Source organism: Engraulis encrasicolus, chromosome 9 (genome assembly GCF_034702125.1).
Source record: "Engraulis encrasicolus isolate BLACKSEA-1 chromosome 9, IST_EnEncr_1.0, whole genome shotgun sequence".
Classification (NCBI taxonomy): domain Eukaryota; kingdom Metazoa; phylum Chordata; class Actinopteri; order Clupeiformes; family Engraulidae; genus Engraulis; species Engraulis encrasicolus.
The window spans coordinates 14,813,643-14,825,731 of record NC_085865.1 but is presented as its reverse complement, the minus strand read 5'-3'; the positions used below and the strand labels follow the sequence as shown (position 1 = coordinate 14,825,731).

The 12,089-nt window shown below is 40.1% G+C and overlaps 1 protein-coding gene across 1 annotated transcript; it reads right to left on the bottom strand.

Annotated features, from left to right (window-relative positions):
- Nucleotides 1–6,821: 6,821 nt before the first annotated feature.
- zgc:194621 (uncharacterized protein LOC795037 homolog) lies at nucleotides 6,822–12,064 on the bottom strand. The gene is made up of 5 exons (XM_063206637.1): nucleotides 11,223–12,064; nucleotides 11,000–11,058; nucleotides 10,131–10,214; nucleotides 9,494–9,567; nucleotides 6,822–7,500 (listed from the first exon to the last, which is right to left on the bottom strand). The coding sequence occupies exons 1-5, from the start codon at nucleotides 11,558–11,560 to the stop codon at nucleotides 7,477–7,479; spliced, it is 579 nt and encodes a 192-aa protein (XP_063062707.1). The 5' UTR covers nucleotides 11,561–12,064; the 3' UTR covers nucleotides 6,822–7,476.
- Nucleotides 12,065–12,089: the final 25 nt, after the last annotated feature.

Here is a 12,089-nt window from a genome sequence, read left to right as displayed (position 1 = left end):
CCTACGTCACCCGCCAATGCTAAGCAGGGTATGTAAGCGCGTCAGACGGCGCGAGGCAGTTGAGGAGGTCTGTCTGGCAGTCTGACTTTCAAGTGAAAATCGCAGTGCAGGCGAATCAAGTCGAGTGTAAACATAGAAAATCATGACCTACTTATAGGCTACCAATAGGGAAATATGGGAATTTGTAGAATGAAAAGACTAGGTATGGAAGACAAGTTTTGGAAACTGGAAGCGTGTATGCCTTTCAGTAGTGGGCTACATGCGCTACAGGAAAAGTCTGCTGGTTCAACATGCGTGACGTTTCGTGTTAAAACCAGGTCACCGCACCACAACTGGCAGACTACAGTCTATTCCAGGAGGACTGACCTGAAACTGGGATTGGGGGCAGACTCCCGAACAACTACATGCTGGAAAAAAAACGCTAGTGGTTAGAAGTTTTTGCCCATCCCAGCGGCTGTCCTGTCTGCATACATTTCGGAGTGCAGGACAATTCCAGCCAGACGGGGATTTGCATTCTCCTTTGTCTATCTGCGTCATCCAATCAGACCATTAACATACTGCAAATAGTGACAATCCAGGGGCCATTTACATGAAGCTTTGCATTTCTATGCTTCCTGTGCGCTACAGGTTCCCCACGATCTTCCCAGTGATTAAATCATGTAAGCCCAGAAAGTAACAAGCCCAGTGCAACCATTTTTTACTCAAATGCCCTGGTGAGTGTAGCCTACATGACCTATGTGGTGTTTATATAGCTTCTGTAGGCCTATTGCCTTGGACATTTAATGGGAAATAGGCTACTAAGTCCAGAGATGGACGTCCCAGGTAAATGAATTAGAAAGCCTGGTATAGGCCTACTTTCACTGACTGATGATTTGTTTGGTAGGCTAATTAGAATACGTTGGCTCAGAAAATCCCTTATGAAAAATAAATATAGTACAATTAAAGGTTGTTCAATAGTAATTAGCCTACATCATCTCTATAATCCTTCTATTGTGGGACTTTATGACATCCCTTTAGGGTTTCTGCAGTATCTATTATATATTATTTTGTAACACAGTAATAATCCTTTAACCCCCCCCCCCCACACACACACACACACACCTAGTAGGCCTACCTACAGATGAACAATAACCTACTGTTTTTACAATTTCATTGAATGTTATACTTCATATTCTAAGCATGTTACAACTAAAAATCCTTGCAATATGACTATAAATCACATCATTGTTTCCTTTTGTAATTTTCTGTAAGGGATTGCTTGGTAAAATATGGGGCAGTTCAGTCATATGAGCAACTCCATAGGTTTTAGGTGAAGGCCTACAGGCACAACAGCGCATGCTGGAAGCATGTTTCCTCTTACCAGACTCATTCTGATTTGATCAGTGATTCCAATGCAATACAGTCTGCCATTGTTACGCGCTCATGTTGTGACGGTTTTACTTCCTCTGGATAGATGTGGTGAGTGATTCAGCGGCTCGGTAGGATATTAGACAGACAGGTGTGGGGCAATCGCAGCAGACAGACAAGCTGGCGCAGTGCCTAGACAGGCCACAATAAAGACGCGCCACCCAGCCGAGCCATTAGAGAACACTACTCAACGGTGACTCATGGTGAACTCACAACACTCCGCCATCTTTTCCTTGGCAATGGGGGAAAGGGCATATGTACAGGCCAATGGGTATACAGCCATTGGCACACCCTTGAGAGCAACAAAGTACAAAAAAAAAACAATTTGTGGACAAACTGTTTTTATTAAAAGGATGTGACGAACTGTAAATGTGAAAAGTTCTCCTAGTCAGCCAGTGATGTGAAATGTGTTATATATTTCTTTTTTTCCTGTGCTTTTATGATGACAGATGTCTGGGTCTGATTTTAAAAGGGAGCCTTGAAGAAAAACAAACATCAACTGCTAAAGAACTCACAACCTGAAAAACTGGTTTACATGGGAGACTGGTTAAAGACAGCGGGTATCCAATGAGATGTGATGCAGTAATAATAAGCACTTTCTTTACCCACTTCTGTTTCCCTGAACTACCAGGAAATCCCTCATCTGTAATGACACTCTGTCGCAATGGCCACAAGACAGCTACTGTCAACTAGCCTGATTATCATCGACTTTCAAATCTCTTCGAGACTTGGTCTGACCAAGACCATAACAATTAACGTTTCCCAAATGGCATGGTTGACCCGCCTCCCTAGGTTTGCTACTGGTTGACTGGTGTCTGACAAAGTGGGTGGAGTTCCCGTTTTTTCAGTAGATCAGAAACGATATTTACATTGCTCTTGACCTGACTAACTTGTCCACTACCTTGCCTCCTCTTACAGTATCGCTCTCTCTTCATTCCAGGTCTATTAGTGCTACAGTCTCTCAGCTCTCAGCCCCCATGTCTGCACTGGTTCCATATGAAGAGTTCAGATGCAAAACCCCCTAAGTGCCTTTTCAGAAAATAATCTTAATTCATTTTTATTAAATAAAAAGCTATCAAAATTGCATATATATATATATATATATATATATATATACTGTATATATATATTTTTATGTAATATAACTATTTATATGTATTATCAAGTACATGGATGTAAACCAAACCAACAACGGGGTTCTCTAAAAATATGGAAGTGCAGGTCTTCAGAAATGGAGTTAGGGGGTTTTGCATCTGAACTCTTCATATTCTCAATGCTATTTTGCCACAGCCACAGCCTCTTACTGCAGATAGGCCAGACTACGATCCTATTCACTCTCTGCTGAAAACAAAACACTCAACTACATCATAACAACATTGCAATGACATTACACACAGAGTCATAGTAGGTAACCGTTTAAGACTTGGTCATTGCCATTTTGGTGACAATAAGGCTGTGCACTAAGGGGTTAATGTACGGGGACAGGGGAAATCTGAGAGGGGAGTCATTTTCTGACCACGTCGTCTCGGTTTTCCAATGTGCCACATTGAACTGCTCAATACAAAATAAAATGTAACTGTACCATACCCAAGGACGGATTACTGCACAGGCCTACTGGGCCCGGGCTCAAGGGCCCAAGAGCCAAGGGGGCCCTGAAGCCCAAGCCCCAAAGCTAAAAAAACCCAAAACAGTTTTATTGGTCTATACCAGACGTGGGCAAACTCAGGCCCGGGGGCCACATACATTACATTACATTACATTACATTACATTGCATTTGGCAGACGCTTTATAACCAAAGCGACTTTCAAAAGAGGACATAATCAAGCCAACATCACAAGCAAATAAAGTGCACAGGAGATATACATAACAACAAGTGCAGTTGCAAAGAGGGTTAGTTTTTTTTTTTTTTTTTATCATAAAGAGTAAATAACGAGTACACACACACACAAACACACACACACACACACACACACACACACACACACACACACACACACACACACACAAACTAAACTAAACTAAACTAAACTAAACTAAACTAAACTAAACATCATGTCAGGAGTCTGCCCTGGGGCAAGGCCAGTTCAAGCATTAGTCTAGTAGATTCTCTCGAAAGAGGAATGTCTTTAGTTGTTTCTTGAAGGCTGCAAGAGATGTGCTTAGTCTTGCTGCCTCTGGGAGACTGTTCCACCACTTGGGTACCACAACGGAGAACAATCTTGACTGGGAGTACCTAGAGCGACTGGATGGCAGAGCCAGGCGGCTTGTGCTGGATGAGCGCAGTTCTCGTCCAGTAACATAAGGCGTTAGTAGGTCCTTCAGATAAGCTGGGGCCGTTCCTGTGATGGTTTTGTAGGCAAGGGTCAATGCCTTGTGCTTGATCCGGGCGGCGATCGGTAACCAGTGCAACTCAATAAATAGAGGAGTAACATGGGTCCTTTTGGGTTGATTGAATATCAACCGTGCCGCCGCATTCTGGATCATCTGCAGAGGCTTTAGCGCACAAGCAGGTAGACCTGTCATGAGTGAGTTGCAGTAGTCAACGCGGGACAGGACCGTGGCCTGGACCAGTCGTTGTGTAGAATATTGTGTCAGCACAGGTCTGATATTCCGTACGTACGGCCCGCTCAGCCATTTCATGCGGCCCTCAGAGCCTTTCCAAGAAAAAAAAATGCAGATTCATATGGTCACTCATTCTTAAATTGGCTACCTAAAACAAGGGTCTTGGAAACCTAAGATCACTGAAGTCTACATCTAGATACAATTTGCAGGAATGGCATGACTAACAATGGTGTAGTTATGTTGGCGTACACCATTTCTTATTATTGGCACGGGCAAGTTGCCTACGACGTCCGGACCTTTGGTCAACTTTCTAAACCCAATGCGGCCCTTGGGCCAAAATAATTGCCCACCCCTGGTCTATATGTGTTTTGATATTGGGTTAATTTTACACTACATTACATACATCTACTGTATTTGCAAGTTCTATTAGGGCGAAAACCGACAAACCATAAAACCCAACAATAAAGGCTCTCTAACATCTTCACTAAACCCCCAAATCTTTGGAACCTCGCCATGCCATGGAGGGGGCCCTCCCTTGTTGTCTGGCCCAGGGGGCCATGGAGTCATAATCCGTTCCTGACCAGACCCTGCAGACTTAACTGCTTGTGCAATGAAACCATTGCAAAGCAGAATGCAGTGGTGCGTGTGGTATTCACTCAACCCAGGGCAGGTTACTTCTCTGTTTATAAACATGCACTGGGTAAGCTACCAATGTCTGACCTTGTCCCTACATACAAAGCTACTCCAGGTTATGCTCAGCTTACTGAAGGCGACACTAAAGCCTTGTGTTGCTTCCAGGATGTTGCATTTCTACAGTATCAACCGTCTATAGCCTTGCCCTCTGCTCACACAAGGCAATGCCAGTTCAAATGGTATTCTAGCATTGGTGGAGTAAGCTACCAGCTGTTACAAGAGGGTCACCCCTCTAAACCGTTAAGAAGCTTGCTAAGGCTCTTTTCTTCTGAAAGAGCGTCTCCTCGTGATAAAACCAACCCTGTTCATCTAAAAATCATTGCATTAACTTTGACATGCTTGCACACTCCATATTCTCACACACAGAATATGCTGCATCTATGTTATTTTAATGTCCTCTTTTGTGGAAAAGTTTCTGGTAAATGTAATGGTAGCCCTTTAATGCATGCCGTACCTCCAGTGTCATGCTGCAATAGTCACTGAAAAGTTAACTACAATAGTACTACAACACAATGAAATAACACAGGGCCTTTAGTAATGCACTACGACTTGGTCCTTGCCATTCTGCATTGTGTCTTAATGGGTTAAAGATGTCAACTCTCGTTTGTCTCCAAGATGAAGTTCTCAATGGAGGATCCAAAGTTACAGTAAATGGGGTCTGGATTGTGGCCATAGTTGGTATTGCAACTTGAAACTGTGCTACATATTCCCTGGATCTCAAATGGTGCACTTGTGCACTTCAGTGTTCATGTTTCAGTGCGTATGGCTTATTAGTTACGCACTGAAACACAGTGCTCAAAGTGCACAAGTGCGCCATTTGAGACCCAGGGATTGCCTTTTCATGAATAATGAATAGTACTAAACTAATATTTATTAGTATGACAGTAAGTTTTGCAAAAAAAAAAGTATATTTCTGGAAATTCAAAATGGCGGACATGGAGAAGATCCACCTTTCCAAGTAAGTGCATTTTTCCCAGTCATAATGAATACTTAGCATTTGGTGGTAAGTATTGTGGAAAATGTAACATTTGTGAATGGGCCACTTGAATTCTGGAAATTAACTACTACAAATATTACACAGGGCACCTTTAAGCATGCAGCAAATCAAAAACCCCTGTTAATTTAACTTACGGTAAAAGTAAATAGATTACAGCAAAAACAGTTAGTAGCCCAGAAGAAAACATTATTTTATCATTCATGTTAGCTCTAAAAAAAAAAAAAACACCTAGTGCTGAAAATCAGTCCAGTAAGTCAAATTAATGTTCAATTCAATTTAATATCTTTAACATTTTTCTTGTGAGGGCACAACAGATCAGAAGTCAGTAAGTGTTTCTGTCAAAGAAAGTAATATTTTACTCTTGTGAGGTTGTGATTACCTAACTGTAGCATAGACTATAGAGTAGAATAGAAATTCTGTCTTTTTATTTGTCATTGTAAAAAGTTTCACAGGCCTTTTTCTGTAAACCAGTGAATAATTATGATAAAAAATATCAGAAAAGTACTACAGAACCTCAAACATTGAAATCCATATACCCCAACCACACACCCAAGTACTGTACATACTTAGCAAACCTCACACATCTACCCACACATATTGTATCACAGATACAAACACGCACAAACATTCTGTAGATATAATATATACACACACACACACACACACACACACACACACACACACACACACACACACACACACACATACATACATGGCAGCATAACTTGTAGTAATGGCCGCTGGGTGAAAGCTATTTTTCCAGTATATGTATGTGTCAAAAGTATTAAAAGTAAATTCACGGTGTCAGTACAAGACCATGGTATTACATAGCTGTTACACCATTTACTCTATTGTACCTAATGAAGTAGACTGTGCTGTAACTGAAAAACACTAAACCTAACAAGGACCCACCACAAACTAGATCCAACCAGCCAGTTAGCTGACCACAAGACAAGTACACAGGTCTACTGGTTACCCAGATAGTTACAAGTGTTGGAAGGAAATAGTGATTCTTTTTTTAAACTTTTACTTTGGACACCTCAGGAAGTGGTATATGTTTAATACATTTTGCAACATGTGTACCATGTTATTCTGTTCTGAAATGAAGCCCTGCAGATAAAGACATGGCTCAAAGAAGCACAGCAGTCGAGACTCCAAAAGTTTGTTTTTCCATATAGTCTTTATTGGAGTAGTACAGATCAGAATAACAATACAAAACACAAAGTGTCATTTAAATACATGGGCCCTATATCAAAATTAAAAGTCATGGCGGACACACAGACCATTTTCATTGTCAATCCCCAATACACCAGCTATGTACTACAGTATATCACTGTTTGACATGTCAGCTCATAAGCACAATGTACTTGGTTGAAAAATTGGAGGGTAAATAAAAAAAATGTTGCCATCTTCAGTTTAAGGAAAGTGTATAATGCACTGCAAAAGGACCAAATGTTGGGAAAATACAATGGGAATATATGGGGACAATAATTACTGATACATATAAATACTTCATATTTATTTGCTTAACACTATTTGCTGTGCAAATGTCATAAGAGTTACAAAAGGTGCTTTAAATGAACATATTGCCACAATAAATATTACATTGTGTTACTAGGAGCCATCCATATTAAAATATCAAGTAACATGCCACATAGTGTCATAGTCTATAAACACCTGCTTATGCATGTCTTTTTGAAAAGTAGGCCTACTCCAATCCGTTTATGGAAATTTAACTGAGATATTTATTGATTTTCCAAGAGCTGTATAAAAGTGGAGTGTTGCTTTTACCAAAACAAAAATCAGATCATCTTCTTCAGGACATGTGACCAGGACATGACTGTGGGAGATTGAACAAATGAGAGAGAGGAAGGCATACAATGGTTAGGAAGGATATTGATTACTCAGGACAATTCCACATCAATTCAACTGAGGCCCACACACTTGCGACTGAAAACATTCTTTAAAATACACATTTTCTTTAGATACTGAAGACACATGAATCATGATCTGTCCTTAACAAGTCACAGTTAGCCCGGTCTTACCAAGCCCTCGTGCAAATTTCACAAATACAGAGGAAACTGCCAAACTGAAAAACGATTATTAATGGGAGCAGTGAATTCTGTTAGACTTTGAAATATGCGTCTGATTTTAGCCAATAACGTGTTGGATGTGCCATGCTATCTGCCCAAATGAAATAGCCCCCCTCCCTTGCCCGCCCCCCGCTGATTGATCAGTTGTGTGGCAACAAGAACGGTCTCCTCCAAAAAGACACGACCCAGACATAGCATGGAGGGAATTATGAATTGCCTGGAGCTTTAGGATGTCTTTTTGGGCCAGGGAGTAAATCAGTGTAGGATCAACACTTGGAGGTTAGGGTGTTTTAAAATATACATTTTTTTTTATTTCTGTGCTTATGTTTTTTGTGAAATTGTTTCTACTAATCTCTCTTCTAAGTAGAAATATGTCTTCTGAACAAATATTCCTCCTACATAGAGCACTGCGAAATGCTGCAATGACTTAACATGGCAATCTTGATACTAGGCCTACTAATGTACCTTTATGCATAGGCCTATGTAACTGAGGTCATCTGAAATAGTTCACCACTTGGGACTCGAACCCACGACATACCAGTTTACGAAAGTTCTATGCTAAACTCTGCTGGTTGGCATCCATTATATAGTACAACATGTTTGCCATATACCGTACAGGCCAAAAATGTGGACTCACCTTCTCATTTAATTAATTCTCTTCATTTTTGTGGCTATTTACATAACATAGTACATTTTCTGTGAGGGCATACAAACTGTGCATGAACACATGTATAATTATGTGCTTAACAAAAAAATTCAAATATATAAAAAATAAAAACAATTATTAAAAAAATATCAAAAAGTGCCAAACATTGACGTCAACACAGAAAAAACTGATGGTGCCACACGTTTCAACAAGCTTATTTTTCTGTCTATTTTCAAGTAAAAACACCCAATCAGTCAAGTCAATCTTAATTGATACAAGCAATACAAGCAAGATTTTCTTGATCTGATAATGGGTCACTTGGTCCAACAAAACTGTTGAGAAAAAGTAAAAGTAAAAGTGAAATACCCTGCCACAGATTCCCTCCAACACAGGTTTCACCTCTCCAAGTAACTGGCTGTGCCTCAATATCAGACCAAGAAAATGTCTGTAAAATGCTTGTATTGGCAAGTGTTTAAAACTAAAAACTAAAAGTGTTTTAGGTCTCAAAATTCTAGTTCTACAAGTCTAGTGAGTTATTGGAGGACTTTAACGTTCAATTAAGATTGACATGACTGACCGCGCGTTTTTCCTTGAAAATAGACAAAAAATAAGCTTATTGAAATGTGTGGGGCCATCAGTTGTGCCTTGTTGACGTCAGGTGGATAGACAGCTGACATTGCTGTTGGACAACAGCTAGAATTAATTTTTGGTAAGCACATTATTCTACATGTGTTAATGCCCAGTTTTGATGCCCTCCATGAAAATACACAATCAAAATCTACGAAAATAAAGAGAATGCATAAATGAGAAGGTGAGTCCACACTTTTGGCCTGTACTGTATATTGTACAGTTCTTGAGGTAACAGGCTTGAGAGCTTTGCTAGAAAAAAGGTTGGGCAAATTGACACACACCCCTCTATATAAATAGCTATAAGTAAATATTGTCACCTAAAACTACTATTTCAGTCGTGTATCCTTGGAACATGTGGTAATGTTTTCAGACATGCATGACACCATAAGCGCACAGGCTTTGGTTGAAGTGATGTTGGAATGACCTCTGTACAATGTTGTTTATCATGTTTAGTATTCCCCTACCTGTCTTGGCCTTCTTCTTGTTTGCAGTTCTTGCTGTTGCTTTGTCCTTACTTCCTCCAGGGTTAGACATCCACCTACATGTACATCGGAATTGAAGGTACACAAATGAAGGTTGATTAATATAGTATGAAAGACCGTGAATATGGCTTTTGCCGAAGTGTTTGTCTCTTATGTCTCGTAAATTGCGAGATTGGTTTGAGAAATTGGTTTGAGAAGTGTCTGAGAAAATTACTTCACTTTGAATTAAATGCACCCTGAGTGTCACGACTAACTAGAAAATGGGCTGTATGTAATTGGACAGAGGGAAACATTTCCATCAACACGTCTTATCTAAGACTGAAGCGCCCCCCTGTGTTCATTAATCATAACGCTTCATGTGGAAATATACATGTTTTGTACATGAAACTGGAAAATAAGCTTACATATAGGTGACTATAATAAAAAGAACCCTAATATGAATAAAAGCAATATACTATATGAAAAAAAAAAAAATTCAATAAATAAATAAATATAGAAATGATTTGTTATTCACAGCGGCTGAAAATGACAAATTCTACTATATAAATTCTGATTCTCTACGGTACAAATTCTGAATTAACCTGCTATCTACTGGCATCAGCCCTACCTGCTTACTCACCCACAGAGCTGGGAGCCAAGGAAATATAGCCCATTGCAAGACTCAATCGTAGATCCTCAAGAGCAGTCAGCTCCTCTTCGGCCTCTGAAAGTTTGACAGTTAATTTATTGGACAGCATGAATAACATAATTGAAATTAAAAACGCAAAATATATAAGATTGTAGGCTAACTTCCCAAGACAGGTTGATGGTCCCTAAAAAGATACTGTTTCATCAACTTTAAAGGGACAGTGGTGCAGGAAATGGTCAAAAAAGGTACTGCAACTATGCTGGTCATTGAAACTGTGCTGCCTATTGCCAAAATTTGATCTTTTCATGAAAGTTTACAAAGTAATAAAATATGTTTTTCTAGTATGGCCCAAGTACAGTCACTTTTGCAGCTAAAAATGGCTATTTCTGGAAATTCAAAATGGCGGACCATGGAGAAGATCCCCCTTTTCATGTATGGAAAGTGCAATTTTTCCAGTCATAATGAATACTTAGAATTTGATGGTGGTGGTAAGTATTCATGAAAAAGGTAACATTAGTGAATGGGTAGCATGAATTCTGGAAATAAATAACTAAAAATCTTACACAGTGTACCTTTAATATTCTCACCCAGAGTAAGAGACACACATTCTGACAGTACAGTGGTTCAGTATGTCAATAAGTAGGTTGGGTAAGTTAGTCACCTCTAATACATCTTCAGACAGCCATATGACAGGCATTTTCAATTTAGACAGACAGACAGACAGACAGACAGACAGACAGACAGACAGACAGACAGACAGACAGACAGACAGACAGATAGATAGATAGATAGATAGATAGATAGATAGATAGATAGATAGATAGATAGATAGGGATATTGAGTTAAAAGTTAAGACTTACTTTTTTGGATTTCAGATCTCTTCTTAGGGTTTGGTGCGATTACTGTGAAGGCTCTATGACTAATAACAACAAAGAAAAACGCAAATATATCCGTCAGACATTTCCCCCAGGAGGTCAAACGTGTAGGGGCAGTGATCACCAAACCCTTGAGGATTAAATTAGACGCATATGGCAAGCTTGCCTAACAGACATGGAAATAAACACAGCTCGTAGAGTTGCATACCTTTGAATCTCGTGTATTACTCTCTGGTCAGTTTTTACATTTGTCGGTGCATTTTTGGGACCTGGGGTCTTCGAGGATGATACGCAGGGATTTTCTTTCCTTTCACTCTTCAAAACACGACCATCTGGCTTTGGATATCTGTTCGAATCGCTGTTGCCATGGCCCGTTGCGTGACATCTAGTGCAACTTGATGCTCTCTTTTTACTTGTAGTGCGTCTCACGGGCGGAATCTCCAATGTTTTTTTCTTGTCATTTTCTTGACATTTCTTGGCATCTAGGACCACCACTTTCGATTTAAGATCCGTTGTTTTCGGTTTAATAACTCTAGTGTTGGGCATGTTGAAGTCTGCCTCCCCTGTCGGCCCAACCGGTAAACAGACCCAAATAAAAATCAACTACCCGCAAAGCATCAAATTCCCATGTGCATCGGCATCTTCGTTGACCTATCGCTTTCTATCTCCCCGAACTGTAACCTACAGATTATACTTCCATATGTGCTCTTGGCATTGACCAACTGCACTTCTGTTATCCTTGCTCCCCGACTCCGGACTACATTGGCTGTCACCATGGTAATCCAATTAATGGACGCTTGCAGTGAGGTTCAGGAAGGAGGTCCGACCATTAATTAAACACGTGCGTTACTTTCTTGGTTTCATTTTACGCATTTACATTGTCGAGAAGAAAGACCAGGGGCCAAATGCCACAATCAAACTTGCAGGACTAATATGCATGGAAAAGTTACATGAAGCCGACAATGGCATGAATTTGTCGGCTGCACTGCATGGGCTAAATATTTTGGAAAGACCTAGACCGAGATGTAACCCGCATTTCCCAAAATGGCGCATTCGATACCCTTTGGATAGGTTT

What these genes read in the sequence shown, in the direction of transcription:
- zgc:194621 (XM_063206637.1), bottom strand. Translation starts at nt 11,560, where the DNA reads ATGCCCAACACTAGAGTTATTAAACCGAAAACAACGGATCTTAAATCG. An exon ending in GAGATCTGAAATCCAAAAAA is followed by an intron (nt 10,215 to 10,999) that starts GTAAGTCTTAAC and finishes TCAAACTTTCAG; the next exon opens with AGGCCGAAGAGGAGCTGACT. An exon ending in CTTGGCTCCCAGCTCTGTGG is followed by an intron (nt 9,568 to 10,130) that starts GTGAGTAAGCAG and finishes ATGTACATGTAG; the next exon opens with GTGGATGTCTAACCCTGGAG.